The sequence below is a fragment of the Thamnophis sirtalis genome, unplaced genomic scaffold (assembly GCF_051295495.1).
Source record: "Thamnophis sirtalis isolate CommonGarterSnake01/CBP01778 unplaced genomic scaffold, rThaSir2_p1.2 scaffold_13, whole genome shotgun sequence".
Lineage (NCBI taxonomy): Eukaryota > Metazoa > Chordata > Lepidosauria > Squamata > Natricidae > Thamnophis > Thamnophis sirtalis.
The window spans coordinates 34,908,089-34,926,216 of record NW_028261393.1 but is presented as its reverse complement, the minus strand read 5'-3'; the positions used below and the strand labels follow the sequence as shown (position 1 = coordinate 34,926,216).

Sequence of the window (18,128 nt, the reverse complement as noted above, 5' to 3'; positions counted from 1 at the left end):
ACACCACCTCACAGGATGATGGAGATTGTGGTCTAAGAAATTTAACAGGGACCAGATTGGAAACTGAGACTCAGGGTGGGAATTATTGTTTCTTGATAGTCCCTCCTAGTCAATAACACTGGATCTCCCTCACCCTATGAACCGAGGCTGGAGCCCACGCAATTCTGGCTACGCGCGAGTAACCCGACAGAGCCTTTCTGAAGTCAGCCAGCGGTGGGAAAGATGAACCTCGGGAGGCGCAAAGCAGCCGCTTCGGGTCGGTTTAGGCACCAGCCCAGCTGGGATGGAGCAAAGCGGCTTTTCCTCGAGGCCGCCTTGCAAGCCTAGTCCTGCCGTCCCCTTGTCTCGCCTGACCAGACATCGGGCACTAGAGACGCTCGGGTTTTAGTCCGGAGCGGCGGCTGATCTGCGGGGCGCCTTTCCACCTGGCCAGGACGGAGCGCGATCCGCGGGGCAGCAACCGGCCAGGAAACCAGCGACGCCGCGCCTTGCGCTGCCCGTCTGAAGGAGCCGGGAAGGGGCTGTCCGGCCCGCATACCCGACTCGGCTCTCTTCCTCGCGGGAAGAAGAGCGCGAGGGCCGCCTGCCGTCCTGGGGCCGCGCGGAGCCTGGCGTCGGGGCAGGAGGGCGCGATTTCAAGGGGGCTTAAAGGAGGGAGGGGCTCCCGCGGACCACCACCCCCGCCCGGGCCAAGAGCGGCCGGAGGGTCCCAGCCCGACAGGGCGGCGCAAAGAGCCTCACAGGTGCGTAACTCCAGCGTGTGGTCCTTCTCGACGCCGCCGGCCTCCTCAAGCAGCAGGATGTAGAGCATCCCGAAGGAGTTGTGGATGCCGAAGATGGAGCCGTGGCACCAGGTGGCGGCCAGCACCACCACCCAGCCGAAGCCGCCGTCGGGGGGCGTGAAGTCGGGCGCAGCCGAGGGCCCCACTCGCCTCTCGCGGGCCCCCGAGGCTCTCCGGCCGCTGCCGCCCTCCTCCTCCTCCTCCTCGGCCGGCTCCTCCGCCTCCACGGCGCCCTTCTCCTCCGACAGCGCCTGTTCCTGCCGCCTCAACGCCATAGCGCGCGCCCCCGACGCCGCCCCGGGCCGGCTGAGCTGCGCGGGCAGGCGGGGCGGGCCGAGCCAAGCCGGGTCTGGGCCGCTGCTGGGGCTGCCGCTGGGCTGCTCCGCCGCCGCTGCTGGCTGAGCTGAGCTGCGGCGGCCGAGCCGGTCCCCACGCCTCCTGGCTGCCCGGCTGCGCCCCGCCCCCGGCCGCCCTCCGCGCCGCGCCGGAGCCTCCCCCGCGCCGCCCAGCCTGCCTCCCGCGCCCGGCCTCGCCGCCGGAGGCCGCCTCGGCCCTCTGACGCCCGGCGCGGCCCTCGGGCTGGCGGGCAGGAACGGCTCCCTCCTCGGAAGAGGCGAGGCGGAGGCGAGGCCGCACGTGTCCGCCGAGAAGAGGCGCCTTCCGTGGGAACGCCTCGGCCGGCTTGGCTCCGGCTGTCACCCTCCCGCGGTCGGCGAGGCGGGCGAGGGGCGGGGAGGATCGCCGGATGGAAGCGCTGCGCGATGTGGAAACGGGACCCGGGACCGCCGCTGCGGTGGCGCACAGGAGGCCGGCCGAGGGGGCAGGTCCTGGCGGGCGGCTGGAAGACGGCGAGAGGCACCCGGGTGCGCCGGGGTCTCCCGCGTGTTTTGGGGGAGCCTCGCCAGAGTCTCTGGGAGGGGGGTCCTCCACAGGCGGAGCGGGAGGGGGTCTCCCACACGTGTCCGGTGAGGGCGGGCTGGAAGAAGCAGCCGCCCTGTCTCTGCCCCTTGCATGGCAAAATGAACCCGGCGCCCCTTTGGCCTTTAGAGCTGCACGGACCGACTGAAGCCCCCCGAGGCCCCTTCTGGCTGCTCTGGATTGAGCCAAGCGGGTTCAAGGCGAGCAACCTTATGGCGCAAGAGGGCCGAGAGAGAGAGAGAGGCCGGGACGAGGAGGCTCCCCGGGGCTTCAGGTCGGCGGGCAGGGACGCCGGGCACACGAGAGAGCGGGTGGCGGCTCCGCCCGGGCGCAGCGACAGCTCGGCTCCAAGCGGCGCGCCTGCTCCGCGCCTCTTCCGAGGCCCCGGCGCTGCCGTCGCTTGGCTGTCCGCCAGCCTCGATCATGCAAACCGGAGGAGCCGCTTTTGCCCGGCGTGCGGCTCTGATCCTCTTTCCCCCGGGGAATTGCGCACAGCTGCTTCGACGTCCTTGGCACGAGCAGCGGCCGAGAGCTTCCTGGTGCCAAGGACGGCAAAGCTTTTCTTTCCCCCGCTTCTCTTCCCGCCTTCCTTTCGTCTCCGCTGGAAAGAATGACAACTGCGCTCGTTTATTACCTGTTGCTCTGGCTGAACGGGGGAAGCCTTTTCAAAGGGAGGTTCAGGCACTGCAGAAGGCAGCCGAGTCAACTCACAGCAACTCCCTGGCCCATTTCCCCAGCTGAGCTATCTGGGTCTCCAGAGCTTACTGGACTACCATCCCCAGCAGCCCCAGAAAGCACGGTGGATGAGTGGGGGATGCTGGGAGTTGCAGTTCATCAGCATCTGGGAAAATAGGCCTCTCCAAGCCTTTATTTCAAACACTTTCCTTCCTTCCTTCCAACCAACCTTTTTGAGCAAGAAAGACGAAGCTTCTCCAGCCAGCATTATTATGGCTGAAAATATGATTGGAATCTAAATATAGGGGGTTGGGAAGAGCTGGAATAATCAAATGTCATTTTTGTTTTGCCACAGGTTTGGAGAGGTGTAAAGAGCTGGCACTGTCCCAATAGGGGAGGAGCCTTTAGAGGAAGGGTGGAGCCTTAGCCTAGCAATACCTGCTGTGGGCAGTGATGGCTATCTTTTTTGTCATCTTGTACGGAAAGAACATGTGTGCACACATAAGCATGCACGCGTGGCCACATCCATAATGCACCCATAATGCAATGCGTGCATGACACTCCCCTCCAGCCTGTTTTAGGCCTAGCAGGCCTCCCTGCAGCCTCCTGGGACCAAAAACGGAGTGGGGGGAGTGCTACACCTCCTGCGCTCCCCCCACCCCCACGTATGCATGCGTCTCCCCCGATACATGCACGCATGTCTCCCACATATCCCCATCCTCTTTGCATGCATGGCAGAGACCCGAAAATCAGCTGGCCAGCGGGAGGCCCTCATGCATGCCAGTGGAGCTGAGCTGGGCCGACGGCTTGCGTGCCCACAGAAAGGGCTCCATGTGCCACCTGTGGCAGATGTTCCATAGGTTTGCCATCACGGGAACTCTGGGCTCAATGGAAGGCTGCCTCTCAAAATCTATCTTTGGGACATAACCAAATCAGATGGTCCCTCTTCACCTTTGATTTCAGCCACTGTTGAATGGAGGTAAGTCCTCAACTTACAGCCATTCACTGGGTAACCATTCAAGGTTACAATGACACTGAGAAAAGTGACTTATGACCATTTTTCACACAACCATTGCAGCAACCTCAGGGTCATGTGATCAAAATTCAGACATTTGTCAACTGACTCATATTTATGATGGTCCCAGTGTCCAGGGGTCACGTAATCCCCTTTTGTGACTTTCTGACAAGCAAAGTCAATGGGGACACCAGATCATCTTCACAACCGTGTTACTGACTTAACAACTGTAGTGATCCACAACTGCCTCACTTATCAACAGAAATTATGGGCTCAGTTGTGATTGCAAGCTACTGTTGGCTGGGTTTACAATGCATGCAAAGCCATGTTGTGGGGATTGTGTGAGATCTGCTTTCAAGGAAGGGGATGATGACCTTGCAGGATTCATATTAACATGACACCTGCCCCAGTTGTTATGGCATACAGGTAGTCAACCATTTGTTTGAAGCTATGATGATGCTGAAAAAAATGACAACTGGTCCTCACACTTCTGACTATTGCCATCTCCCTGTGTTGATGTGATTGCAATTTAGGCGCTTAGCAACCAGTGTATATTTATGACAGTTGCAGCATTCCTGGGTCACCATTTGCAACCTTTCTAACCAGCTTTGAACAAGCAGAGTCAATGGAGAAAGTCTGTAGAGATTCTCAGTCATCCAGGACATGATTGTCCCCAAGGTGCTTTTTCAGGAGACAACTGGACTTTTTTGTTTTTTGTTTTCCCAAATTTCTATACAATTTGGGATGAAGACCCTTGAATGGTGTGAGAGTAGGAAACTAGAAACTACAGGAACCAGGAGCATCACTCAGGTGACCCCAGGTGGCCTCAATGTCTCTGTGAAAGCATGCAAATGACTAGCTGCCTGCAAGGAATATAAATCCTTCCATTCCCCACTATCCTGTCAGAGCTGAAGAAGCTTCTGGGATGAGAAGTGAATGTCTTCAAAGAAAAAAAACAAGAATGTCCAGTTGCCAGTTGTCGAGTTGGCATCTGGGTCAATGCAGAAAGCTAGATTTGTTTAACAGTTGTTAAACCAAATGTGGTAAAACAGAGCATGAGTTGCTTAATGACTGCATTGCTAATTTTATCAAAGAAGGCAAAGAAGATTCTTCACACGGTTCATTTAACCTACATCTGGTTCTGTGGCTGCTTCTCCACATGCTCCTTCTGTGTTTGAAGCCCAATTCCCACACTCTTTCTTGGCATGGTTTGAACTTAAACCAGTGTTTCTCAGTCCCAGACTTGTGGGTTTCCCAGAAGCAGAGCTGGCTGGGGAATTCTGGGAGTTGAAGTCCACAGGTGTCGAAGCCGCTGAAATTGTTTCTCTGTGGCTTAAACCAAGACAAACATTCCCAAGCAAGCAAACACACAAGATACGACACACCCAAATCCGCTTTTTTGTTGCTCCAGCTTAGAACTAAACAAGGCCCAGTCCTGGTTAGTCCTCAGAGAGGAGTCTAGCAGGAAGCGTGATGACAATAGGCTAAACTGGGAATCGAAAGAAGTTGTTTTATCCAGGAAAAAGGGGTTTTGTGCTTCAGCCAAGACCACAGCATGGAAGTTTCCATGAGGAGAGCTTGACTCAAAGCCATTCCGGGCTGAGCAGATGTTTGCAGGGCAAGGCCCGGTTGGGTGGGGATGCTGCAAAGGTCGTAACGGTGAAAAACAGTCATAAGTCACTTTTTTCAGTGCCATTATAACTTTGAACGGTCACTAAATGAACTGTTGTAAGTTGAGAACTACTTGAATAATGTTTGTAAGACCAATTTTGTTATCTTTTTTTTCAGCGAATGTGTCAATTGTAAGGGGAAATGCTACAGATGTTATGGTTAAGCGAACCCATTGTTTGTTATGGTGTGGTTTTGCTGTACCGGTTTTGGGGAAAACCATCATGAAATGCAGCCATGTAACTGGGATACCGTAGATGTCATGTTGCCAAGCACCCAAAGTGCGGTCCCATGACCACAGCAGGGCCCTGGACTGTCAGAACTTTGGATCCAGGTCATAAGTCCCTCTTTTCAGCCTTTGGGTCCTAATTCCAAGTGGTTGGAAGTGGATGTCTCAAAGGTGCTTTTTTCAGGAGGCAACTGGATTTTCTGGGTTTTTTTTTTCATTTGAAGACCTTTCACTTTTCATCGAAGAAGCTTCTTCAGCTCTGACAGGATAAAGGGGAATGGAAGGATTTATATTCCTTGCAGACAGCTGGTCATTTGCATCTTTTTAGAGGGTTGTTGAGGCCACCTGGAGGTTTTACTGTGTCCTCAGGGTCACCTGAATAGTCCTCCTGGTTCCTTTGAGCACCACTCAGAGCTGAAGAAGCTTCTTGGATGAGAAGCGAAACATCTTCAAAACAACAAACAAAATCCAGTTACTTTCTGAAAAAGTACCTTTGGGACAACCATGACGTGGATGACGGAAACTGTTGGAAGTGGAGGACTACTGTATCACAAAGGAAAATGATTACAATGTGTTTTATGGATTTTGCGCAACCCAGTCAGTAATATCAAAGAGATACAAACCATGTGGTCACAAAATGCGAAATGTCACGAAACAGAAGGAATGTTTTATCACATGTGGTGATGTTAAAAAAGCCCCCAAAGGTGGACAAAGGACAGTGCAGAAAAATTCGCAATTTAAATATGAAACCCAGCCACAAGTGCTAGGTATATTTTCATAACGCATTAATAACAAACTTCATAATGTAATGAGATACAGACTCACAGCAGCCAGAACAAATGTTGGTCACCATTGGAAGAAAGACACAACTCCAAAACATGACCAAAGTCACCACAAATATCCACCAATGCTCCACAATACATATGAACAAGGCTTTGAAATCTGGGAATTTCCACCAAGCTCACCTGTGAAGTCTGATCTTCTTTCACGCGGTAAACAAACAGGCACAAAAAAGGCCGAGGGGTCAGCACATCAATGCAAGCTTGTTTGGGTTGATGGATTTTATGTGTCTCCAAGTTGGTGTTGACTCTTGGTGACTTCAAAGATCACTGATATCCAAAACTGATGGTGTGTCTGAATATGTGTGTGTGTGCACACATGCACAATACTGACCCCCCCCCCCCAGAGGTCTAATGCAAGCTAAGTTTTGGAATGGATCATATGAGGGATTGGGGCCAGTTCAAAGCCTCACATTGAGGGGAATTCCTAATAAACTCTAAACAGGCCCACAGCGATTTTTTTTGGGGGGGGCAGCATATAGTTGGTTGGTTATTATCTTTTTCCAAATTCCCAGTCTAGGCTCCCGCTTTGTCATCTTCTGGTGGTCTCCCATCCAAGTCTGATTGGCTTGACCTCCTCCTGGAGGTCACCAGTTTGAAGTCACTTTGGTTTTTTTTCAGACTCATCAAAAGCCACTGGGGGTTGCCAATAAGGGATGGGCTCTTCCAGGTTTATAGCTAAGGTACTGGTATTCTGCAGAAAGCACATTCAGTTTGACACTTGGATCAAGCAGTACAGTTGATCCTCAACTTATGATCACAATTACGGGAAGGGAGGAAGGAAGGAAGTGGGAAAGGCAGAGAAGGTAGCAATAGCACTAGACTTATATACCGCTTCATAGTGCTTTACAGCCCTCGGGTAAGCGGTTTACAGAGTCAGCATTGCCCCCCAACAATTTGGGTCCACATTTTACCAACGTTAGAAGGATGGAAGGCTGAATCAACCTTGAGCTGGTTTGGATCGAACTGCTGGCAGCAGGCAGAATGTGCCTGTAATACCGCATTCTACTTGTGTGCCCCATTTTATTATTTTTCTTGCTACCGTTAAGTGAATCACTGCACGGGGTAAGTTAGCCACATGGTCTTTAAATGAGCCTGGCTTCTCCCTTGCACTTGCTGGTCAGGCGGTCATAAAGGGGAGTCACATGACCCTGGGACACGGCAGGGATCGTAAATATGAATCGGTTTATTACATGACCCTGGGGATACTACGACGGTCATAAATGTGAAAAATGGCCATAAGTCACTTTTTTCAGTGCCATTGTAACTTCAAATGGTCACTAAATGGTTGTAAGTCAAAAACTCCCTGTATAGGATAATCAGATTCCAGCTCAAGGATTTGGGAGTTTTTGTTGTTTAAGACATTTCACCTTCTGTGGCCAGTAGGACAGAATTAACGCTGCTTCTTCATCCCACCGACAGACCGCCTCTGAATGGTGCAGAGGCCTCTGGGGAGACCTGAAGGGGGAGGGGAGGGCTTTTCCCATTCAAGCCAGCCCTTCTTCTGAGCAGGAAGTGGCAGATTTCCAGGTTTGTTTTCAGACTGCATCTCAACCACGCCATCTCATGGTTGAAAGAAGGATTACATGCCCATTTTTGGACGGCATGCTCTGATGCATACATTGCATAAGCCACAGTTTGTTTTAATATGGATTGTTGGATAAGCCACAATGGTGGAGTTGCACATCATGCTTTAACAACCGTGGCAGCCTGCATAATAAAATGCCAAAGCGAACCCAAAATCTCATGGCTTAGCAAAATGTCCTTGAAATTTGGAGCTTTCCAATTAACTCATTCTAAAATCTGTTAGTCAGAAAAAGTGGTACCAAATTCCCTCTGATGTTTTGCTATCATAGATTAACATAGCTTTCCTACAATGTTAAGAATTGCTTAGTTTGCTGAATGCTTTTTATACTCTTCCTTTCCCACCCAATTTGAAATACATTGACATTTTCGTTTTTGATTTTAAAACCCATATGAAGAGACCAATCAATCAGATCAATCAGAATTGATCAATCAGAAGTCTTGCTCTGAAATATGGCAGATTACAATTTTATTTTACTTTGTAAGTATGTGAAAATAATCACCTGGTAACAGAAGCGTTTATAGGCTTTTTTAAGGGCTCTGGTCTATTTAGACACATGTCCTGAGTAAACGAGGAGTCCTCGATTTATGACTGGTTGTTTAGTGATCATTTGAAGATATGGCAGTCCTCCCCAGGGCTACATATGATGTGGAGTCAAAGTTACTATGACTGCCCTCCACTCCCTGATCACATTTTGAGTTCTCTGCAACCAGTCAGTGTTTATGGCCATTTTCAGCCTTCTGAAATCATGTTATTGTGATTCACAATGGTGTTTTTTCTTTTCTTTTCTTTTTTTTGCCAGAAACCAGTATTTAGTTCCAGTTTCCAGCAAAAATGACTGGGGCATTCACTGAACAACCTCTGCAAAAAAGATTGTAAAAGTGACCAGAATCACATAGCGACTTGCTTACCAACTAGCACAATTTAAAACTGTAATTCTGGACTCTATTGCAGTTGTAAGCCGAGGATTACTATATCAACATCAGTCAGCATATAGCCAAAAGGGACCTTTGAAGGTCAAGCAGGAGACCCTGTACCATTTCAGACAAATGGCTGTCCAGGCTCCACTTAAAGATGTCCAGTGATGGAGCTCCCACAACTTCTGAAGCCAAGCTGTTCTATTGGTTGATTGCACGGGCAGTTAGGAAGTTTTTTCTTAATTCCAGATTGCTTTTCTCCTTGATTAGTTTCCATCCACCGTTTTTGTCTTGCCTGCTGGTGTTTTGATAAATAAATTGACCCCCTCTTCTTTGTGGCAGCCCTTCAAATACTGGAAGACTGCTATCATGTCACCCATAGCTCTTCTCCTCTTTAGATAAGCCAAGCCCAAATCCTGCCGCTGTTCTTCATACGTTTTACTCTCCAGGCCTTTGATCATCTTTGTTGCTCTTCTCTGAACTTTTCCCAAAGTCTCAACATCTTTTTTGTAGTGTGGTGACCAAAACAGTTTTCCAGGTGTGGTGTGGAATGCTACAATATATGCAGGAGCATAGGGCTTTTCCCACTGTGGGAAGGGAACTTCACCAAGACAGTGTTGTATTAGGAAGACCAGTACAGCCCATAATCAAACTGGAAGTCACTAGAATAACAAAGCCAGCAAACATTCCAAAGGAAACCTCCTGAGAATAATTACCAGGATATCAGGACAATTAGAAATATCTGCAGAGTAGAAAAATAATACAAAAGACCTAGGAAGTGCAGGAAGAAGTTACCCTTAAGAAAAGGAAAAGGTCAGAGTGACAACAAAGACGGATTAGCTCAGGGCAAAGATGTAAAAATAGGAAATACAGTAGAAGACACTTGTGCTCATCCCAGCTCCATGGGACGTACTGTAGGGCAGAGGAATAACAAAACGCAAGACAGGATTAGAAACATTAACAAGGACACACGCAAAAAAGTGATAAAACAATAGTACAAAGAAAACAAAAGTAATTCAAAGAGGAAAATGGTATAAAAAATGTACACTTACTGTATGTCGGGGTCAGCTCACTCAGGAACGCTGATCTACATCACTGTCGGTCTTGCTTTCCTGAAATAATAAAGACAACTTGCTTTCAAACGCAGCTTGCTTCAATCCTAAATTCATTCACTCAGCCGGTGACGCTCTCCCAGCCGGGAAATCCGAACCTGCGGAGGAAACCTTTTTCCATTTAACACCACCACCCAAGATCACCTTTGCTGATCTTTGGGAGGGGAAGCAAAACCACTGAAGCAGATGGCAGCATCGGAGGTCCAGGAGCTTCTGAAATAAAAATAAACTTGAATCACTATTCAAATGAGATTGCCAGGCAGTCCTTCATAATTTCTAAAATTTATTTCAGTGGGATTTTAAAATGTTTTGATATTCCAATTAATACAAAGTCACAAAGACTTGCAAGATTAAAGAACTTTTAAAAAGCATTCACAGCTAAAACCCTGAAGACAGGGCCAGAGCAGAAGAGAACTCTTCCACGGCCTCTTCTGGGGCCCCGGAAGTCAATAGGAGGGGTCAAAAAAGTCAAGATGGCTTTTGTGGTGGTGGGATCAAAGCCTGGCCCCTTTCAGTGGGCTTCCCCCCTGGGGAGACCCCTGCCTGGCAAGTTTATCACAGCTTGATTACCTTAGAAGCTCAAAGTTGGACCAGTGCTGCCCCCTGCAGGAATGTCACTCATGTCGCATTCACATTCATTAGAATGTCACACTAATTTAATTCTTGTGACACAGGATGGACCAAAAAGGCTCACCAATGTCACTTGTGGCCAATAGAGGCTAAATTTGGGTCTCCCTGGTCCCAATATAGCCCCTTCCTCAGCACCCCACTACCTTATTGAATGGCACATTCACATCACATCTTGATAAAGACCAAGAGAAGAAAATCTAAAATCTTATAAACGTAGGTCCAGATTGCAAATATCATTTTTTGCTTCATTTGTCACAGCCAGGAAATCATTAAAATCTCTCCATTATAGGCTCCATTTTGGCACTATCACACTATATGTTGGATAGTTTGCTTTTCAGCCCCACAATTCGGTGGTGCTATTTTGTCCCACCTGCAGAAGGCATCTGCACATCTATGTGGAAATCCGGTTCAGTGTTGTCCATCTCAGACGGGGCTGATCAAATCCAGGTGGTTTTTTTCTCCAAGATGCAAGACAAACTTCAACATTGTGAGGGCCATGATAGATTGTAGCCCATAATATCTGTCCATTCAGATGACACCAGCAAGTCTGTACTTTTGTGAATATCCCTTTGCTTAGTTGAACTGGGGCTGCGGATCTTCACAGACCTTCAGGCAGCCAAAGCGCCAACTGCTCTGCCCACGAATGTCGCCCAGATACTGGTCCTCCCGATACTTCTCCTGTGCAAGCACTGCTTGCTTGGGGGGCAGGGGAGGAAAGGAAGGGCTGTGCCACCTTCTGTGTGCCTCTGAGTACAATGGGTTGAGCGTTGTGGTTGTGTTAATTTCGCTTCTGGATGTTGAAGGAGAAGAGGCAGGAAGTTTAGGCAGGCAGGGAAAACCAGCCATGGGAGATTCCGATCAGCACTGTGAAATTGACTAAAGCTGATTAGCTAAGCATGACACACCTGGCGTCACCCACTCCCCGTCTCCCCCAATGGGCACCTTAAGCAGCGGTTGCAACTGGCAGGTTGTGTATCTGATGAATTACAGCCAGCCAATTGTTATATTTCCCGGTGGGTAAGAAAGTTGTCTCCTGCAGAGATTTGGGGTATTTCTCCTTCTCCATCTCCTTCTCCTCCCTCTCCTTTCCTCCTCTTTCTCCCTCGTCTTTTCCTCCCTCTGCTTTTCCTCCTTCTCCCTTTCTCCTTCTCTCTCTCTGTCTCCCTCTCCTCCTCCTCCTAACCTCCTCCTCCTTCTTTCTCCCTCTCTTTCTCCCTGTCCTTCTCCCTCTATCTGTCCTTCACCTTCTCCCCCATCTCCCTCTCCTTCTCTCTCTCCTTTTCCTCCTATCCTCCTTCTCCTCCTTTTTCTCCCTCTCCTCCCCCTTTCTCTCCTCCTCCTCCTCCTCCTCCTCCTCCTCCTCCTCCTCCTCCTCCTCCTCCATCTCCTTCTTCCTCTACCCTCTTCCTTTTCCTCTTCCTCCTCTTCCCCAAACAGCATCAGGGAAACTGGGTACGGAGGCAAGAAACCAGAGATGGATGGGGTTGGAAGTGCTTGGAGTTCTCAGAGGTTCTGGGAATGAATAAGAAAGCTGTGAATAAGAGCTGGTGCCAGGGTAGTATTGGAGCTGGTTGGGATTGTTTGGCCAGCTCTGGGATAACAGCTTACCCCTGCGGAGGTTGGATAGAGGTTATTGAATAGGGCCCAGTGTTCAAGTCTATCAAGTCCCTTCTGAATCTAGAGTCTATCCCCCCAAATGTTAGCATTTCCCCCCAGTTGGATTTTGTCTGCAAATTTCATGAGTTTTCCCCTTCTAGATCATTTATGAAGATGTTGAAGAGCACTGGGCTGAACCTCCAGCGCCCCACTTCATGCTTTTGTCCATGTGGATGCCATTCCATGGAAGAACATGGGTGAAAGGGATATTCCACCTGTTGCCCTCTAGAAATATTGGAGTCCATTTCCTATTTCCAAGCCAACATGGTACTTGGGGAAGGCTGAGTTAGACTTGTTGCTGACTCTTGTCATCATTACACTTTGTGGAAGTGACCTCAGAGTCAGAAGGTGAAGGACAGTGTAAGGCCTTGGGGGGGAATGGGCTGCTCCATCAGGCAGGGGAGCTGGTTGAGAAATGCCCGCTCTTCGATTTGGTCTTTAGCAACAGAGATGTCTGTGCTTTCATCTCAGCAGAAATAGTCGCTATTTTTAACATGCAGGGAAAATATGTATGTGGGATGACAAGTGTGTGATTTCTTGAATTTGCAGAGCTAAATGAGTACACACACACACACACACACACACATACATGCATGGGTGTGCACACACACTCACACATATGAACAGAAAAATCCACAAACATGCTTTGCAGGGCAATTCTCCAGCACAGCACATTTCTCTTCTCTCAGCTACAGCCAGCATGTTTTTTCCTTGGGTGGGTGAACTCAATTCCTTACATATTTGACATTTTAATTGTAGTGGAAATGCAGAACTAGAGAAGATGGGCAAATGTTTTTTGCAGTCAACAACATTGTTTGTGTCCAGCAGCCCACAGTGCAGAGAGAGAGAGATCTGGCATTTGTTCCAAATTTGCTGCCAGAAACATTTTTTGGTCCCCAGAAACCCTGCCTTGTCCTTTCTTTTGGAGGACTTCCAGAGACAGGAAGGAAGGAGAGAAGAAAGGGCACTGCCCCTTTAAGAACGAGGAAGCAAAAAGGCAGAAAGAGAGGTGAAGGACATTTCATATACTACACTTCCATATAGGAGGTGAGAAGGAAGGTGGAGAGTGAAAAGAATTGGAAGGAAACTTGGGATGAAGGGAGAAAATGAGGAAGAAGGAAAACGGGTGGGGGAGAAGCAGAGGATGTCTGTCAGCATCACAATATTTATTTATTTATTTTATTTTAATTTGTCAACAAGTACAAGGAAACAAGTAGGAAAAACACATGAAAAAATGGCACAAATAAATGGATAAAAATAAGTAAAACATAGCCATAAACATATAAAAAGATGTAGGACAGGGACGGTAGGCACGCTGGTGTGCTTATGCACGCCCCCTTGGGGACCTCTTCAGAAACACGTCCATGGTAGACAGCTTAAGGTCAAAGGTATGGAGATTAGAGGAACTCACAACAGGATCGGGTAGGGTGCTCCACACATTTACTACTCTATTGCTGAAATTGTTTTTTCCTGCAATCAAGATTAGAATGGATTACATTTAGCTTGTATCTAGTGATAGCCCTTGTGTTATTGCAGTTGAAGTAAAAGTAGTCATTAACAGGTAGGACGTTATGGCAGATTATCCTGTGCACTAAGATCAGGTCAGCGTAGTTCAAGATTATCCAGGCCTAAAATTTCAAGCCTGGTGGTATACAGAATTTTATTACGAGCAGAGGAGTTGAGTACTCTTCTTGTAATATATTCCAAGGATGTTGAAATATATCAATTTTTCTATAAGTTGCAATACATCTATACTAGTTCTCTGTATTGCTCTCTCTATTGTCCATCCGTGCATAAGTCCGTCTGTCTATCTGTCTGTCTCTATCTAATCCAGGGGTCTCAAACTTGATTTCATTGTGGGCCATATCAGTGTTATGTTTGACCTTGGTGGCCAGGATGGGCATGACCAGCTCAACATCACTCAGTCAGGGGCACCTGTGGTGGCTGGAGTGCTGCCAGTGAAAACGGGCTCCCAAGTTTAGTTTTTGACTGCAATGGCCTCCTGCAACCTTCTGCCAGCGAAAACAGCGCTTGGGAGGGTCATGTGCGGCCATCCCGACTTCTGTTTTTACTGGCAGAGGCACATGGGCCAGTCCTTCGTTGTTTCCAGATCTAAGCACCCCATAGGTCAGATCCTGCCCCCTTGAGCAGGCCTTGAGTTTGACACCCCTGATCTACTCTATCTCTAACATAGGATGTTAGCAAACAAAACAAACATAAAAAAAGGAAAACAAGGGTGGAATGGAACTGATGCATAATGAAACCCAATGCTCCATTTCTAAAATCCAATTTAAATCTTTGCCACATATTGATCTGACTTCCCACAATTAACAATAAAACTCACTTCCGAAATTGATAACCACAGGCAACGGATTTAATCTTGCTCCAAAGGCCAAGAAATCCAGTAAAGGTTTATTGTCCCTGGTGAGCTTTAATGTTCTCCCTGGGACAAGGTTGGGAAATAATCCAGCAAAGCTCCTTTGCCAGGTGATGTACCCCTTGTGAGGCAAGTGTGATAGAAATGCAGCCCAGGTTTTGTTTGTCTACCAGTTTGACTGATCATTTGCAGTTGATCTCGGCTCTCCTCTCTAAATTCCTAGGGATTTGGGTTTTTCTTGGACGATTCTGCATCCATAAACATTTTGTTATAAAGTGTATAAATTCTGTTCTGCTTTGAGCTGCAACTGCTAATGGTTATGCATATAATGGTTCTTCTTCTTCTCCTTCTCCTTCTTCTTCCTTCTTCTTCTTCTTCGTCTTCTTCTTCTTCTCCTCCTCCTCCTCCTCTTCCTCCTCCTCCCCCTCCTCTCTCTGTCTTTATATTTATTGATTCCTATCTTTAAAGTGGATTCATGTCATTTCTACAAGGTTTCAAATCAAAGCAGCACTGTATGATGTCTAAAATCTGTTCAGCTGCAGATCACATATGAAAAATCCAATGTTCATGCTTTAAAGAATTGAAAATTTTGGGTATATAATAACATGTTATTTTCTTTAAAATTACTTCTCATCCAAGTTCCATTCTGAAAACCTTTCAAAATCTGTTTGTTTTTATTCCATTACTACAGCAGCCCTACTCAACCAAGTGACTCTAAAAGACTGCATCTACAGCAGCCCCCCCGCAACTTCTGGGCCACAGACTGGTACCAGTTTGCAGTCCATTAGGAACTGGGCCACACAAGTGAGCGAAGGTTCATCTGAACACGCATGGGATCTAAGTAGCACACAAAACCATGCCTCTCCCTCCCCTCACCCCCACCCACCCCCGTTCCACTGAAAAATTGTTTTCCACAGAACTGGTCTTTGGTGCCCTAAAGATTAGGGAAGATCTACAGGACAAGTTCAAAATAATGACAGTGTTTATTCCCTTCTATTACGCTTGGCCTTATTTTTGGGGAGGTCTTATTATTTTTGAGGTGCAGCAGGAGGTGAGCGTGGTCACCTCATGGCTGCTGCATTGCAATAGCAATAGCAATAGCAATAGCAATAGCAGTAGACTTATATACCGCTTCATAGGCCTTTCAGGCCTCTCTAAGCGGTTTACAGAGAGTCAGCATATTGCCCCCAACAATCTGGGTCCTCATTTTACCCACCTCGGAAGGATGGAAGGCTGAGTCAACCCTGAGCCGGTGAGATTTGAACCGCTGACCTGCTGATCTAGCAGTAGCCTGCAGTGCTGCATTTAACCACTGCGCCACCTTGGCTCAGGGGGGGGCTCAATATTTTTTGGAGAGGACTTATTTTAGTGCATGCGCTCAAAAGCCCAATTGGGCTTATTATCTGGGGAGGTCTTATTTTCAGGTAAACAGGTCAGTTACTCCTGCTGTGTAATGGAGAGAGCCCCTGTTACATGTCCCAGCTTCTGCCAATCTAGCAGTTCAAAAGCACGTAAAAAATGCAAGTAGGATTGGTGGGAATTAATAGAATTCCGTGCGCCTTTGGCATTTAGTCATGCTGGCCACATGACCATGGAGACGTCTTCGGACAGCCCTGGCTCTTCGGCTTTGAAACGGAGATGAGCACCGCCCCCGAGAGTTGGGAACGACTAGTACATATGTGCGAGAGGAACCTTTATCTTTATTATATTTCCAGTGTACATAAGATGAAACCCCATGCTTTATGTTCTTCAGTGTCCAATAAATGAGGAAAAATTAATTCATTGTATCTTAAGATCATAGGATACAATGAATTGATTTTTTATTTAAAAGTTTGCTGATTTATTGAAGCACAATATCTACTTCTTTGTTTTATGTTTCTAGCAAGATTCTTAATGTTTTGCCATTCTACATCAAAACCAAGTGTAGATTTGGGAACCTCCAAAACTTCGTATGCCAGCTGTGGGCATCCCCCAGGCATTGTGTCCAGGGAAACAGGAGTTGTTCCGGGCAGATACGTCTGGGAAAGCCTCGTTCCATGTAGAGGTAGTCCTTGACTTACCACCTCAGTTGAGCCCAAAATTTTTGTTGCTGAGACATTTGTTAAGTGAGTTTTGCCCCATTTCCCCAACTTTTCTTGCCACATTTGTGAAGTGAATCACTGCAGCTGTTAAATGAGTAACGTGTTTGTGAAGTGAATCTGGCTTCCCCATTGACTCTGATTGTCAGAAGGTCACAAAAGGGGACTTTGTGACCCGGGGGTCACTGCAACCGTCATACATATGAGTCGGTTGTCATGCATCTGAACTTTGATCACATGTTGTAACGGTTGTAAGTGTGAAAAATGGACATGTCACTTTTTTCAATGATGTTGCAACTCTGAATGGTCATTAAATGAGCTGTTGTAAAACGAGGACTACCTGTACTCAGTTCCACTTCAGTTTCTCCAATTCCTGGCAAGCATAGAGACAAAGGGGCCAAATCCACCAGCATCTCCCCTTTTCTGTTTCTACTTTCCCAGTGAGATTTATGTGGCTGAGAAGAAAAAACAAGTAATCCATCTTTTTTCCCTCTGGCCATGGAAGCATTTTTCAGAAAGGGAATTATTTGACGGAAGAACATTTTTGTCTGGCTTCTTATGCAAAATTGCTGCTAGGAAATTTCTGCATTCATAATGTAACCAAGACAGGGATGAACTGAAGGACACAGAATACTGTATGTGCTCAATAACAGATTCTTCCCTAATTGAGAATTTTAACATTCTTAAAAAATTGGAATGGTTCTGCATATATGATATTTTATTGAATACTTTTTGAAAAATTATATCTCCCCCCCTCTTTTTAACACAAGGACATCACTGGGGGCAAAAGAGACAACTCCTCTTGCATTTAAAAGGGTCATGGAAATATACCAAGGAGGAGAAATTTCCTGACAGTGAGATCAATGAATCAGTGGAACATCTCCTGGAGTTGTGGGTGCTCCAACATTGGAGGTTTTTAAGAAGAGACTGGACAACCATTTGTCCAGAATGCTATAGGGTCTCCTGCTTGAACAGGGTGTTGGACTAGAAGACCTCTAGGGTCCCTTCTAATTCTGATATATTGTTCAAAGGTAGCCAGCTGGATCCAGGTGTCTCTGAGTAGAGGCTTTCGATTATTAGCAACACACACTTTGAAATGTTTTGATGGAAAAGGCCCTTTCTCTGTGTCCTAATGGTTGCAACAAAGGATACTTTGCTATGTCTATTCTGGATTTAAGGTTAATGGAATGGGTGTAGATCCTTCAGCAGAAGGCCAGGCCTATAGTTAACTTTGCCTAACCAGGGGTTTCCAAACTTGGCAGCTTTAAGACTTGTGTACTTCAACTCCCAGAATTCCCCAGCCAGCTATGCTGACTGGGGAATTCTGGGCATTGAAATCCAAAAGTCTTAAAGCTGCCAAGTTTGGAGAGCCCTGGCCTAAGCTAGAGAGACTTGTCTATTATTTGGATGGGGGTGGGGGTGGGGTGGGGGAGATTTCCAGAAAACCCCAGAGCAGTCAGCTGGACTGAAAAACTTGAAAACACCCTGAAAGAACACAATCCAATGCTGCAAAGGAAACAACGTTTTGTGGCAATGAAGTGACCAAGGCTTGAACTCAACTCAAAAGAGACATCACTTACTTAGCAAGGGCTTCTGTTTCTGACAGAATACCCGTGCAATTCTGCTTCTTTTTATTAGACAAGCCTT

At 47.5% G+C, this 18,128-nt stretch overlaps 1 protein-coding gene across 1 annotated transcript in view; it reads right to left on the bottom strand.

Moving 5' to 3' along the window:
• SLC16A2 (solute carrier family 16 member 2) overlaps nucleotides 1-1,247 on the bottom strand; it is a 77,641-nt gene extending 76,394 nt beyond the window's left edge. Inside the window, exon 1 of the mRNA XM_087727191.1 lies at nucleotides 742-1,247. Within this exon, the coding sequence (XP_087583317.1) occupies nucleotides 742-1,057 (316 nt within the window). The 5' untranslated portion in view covers nucleotides 1,058-1,247. The remainder of the gene's footprint in view (nucleotides 1-741) is intronic.
• Between the last annotated feature and the right edge of the window lie 16,881 nt (nucleotides 1,248-18,128).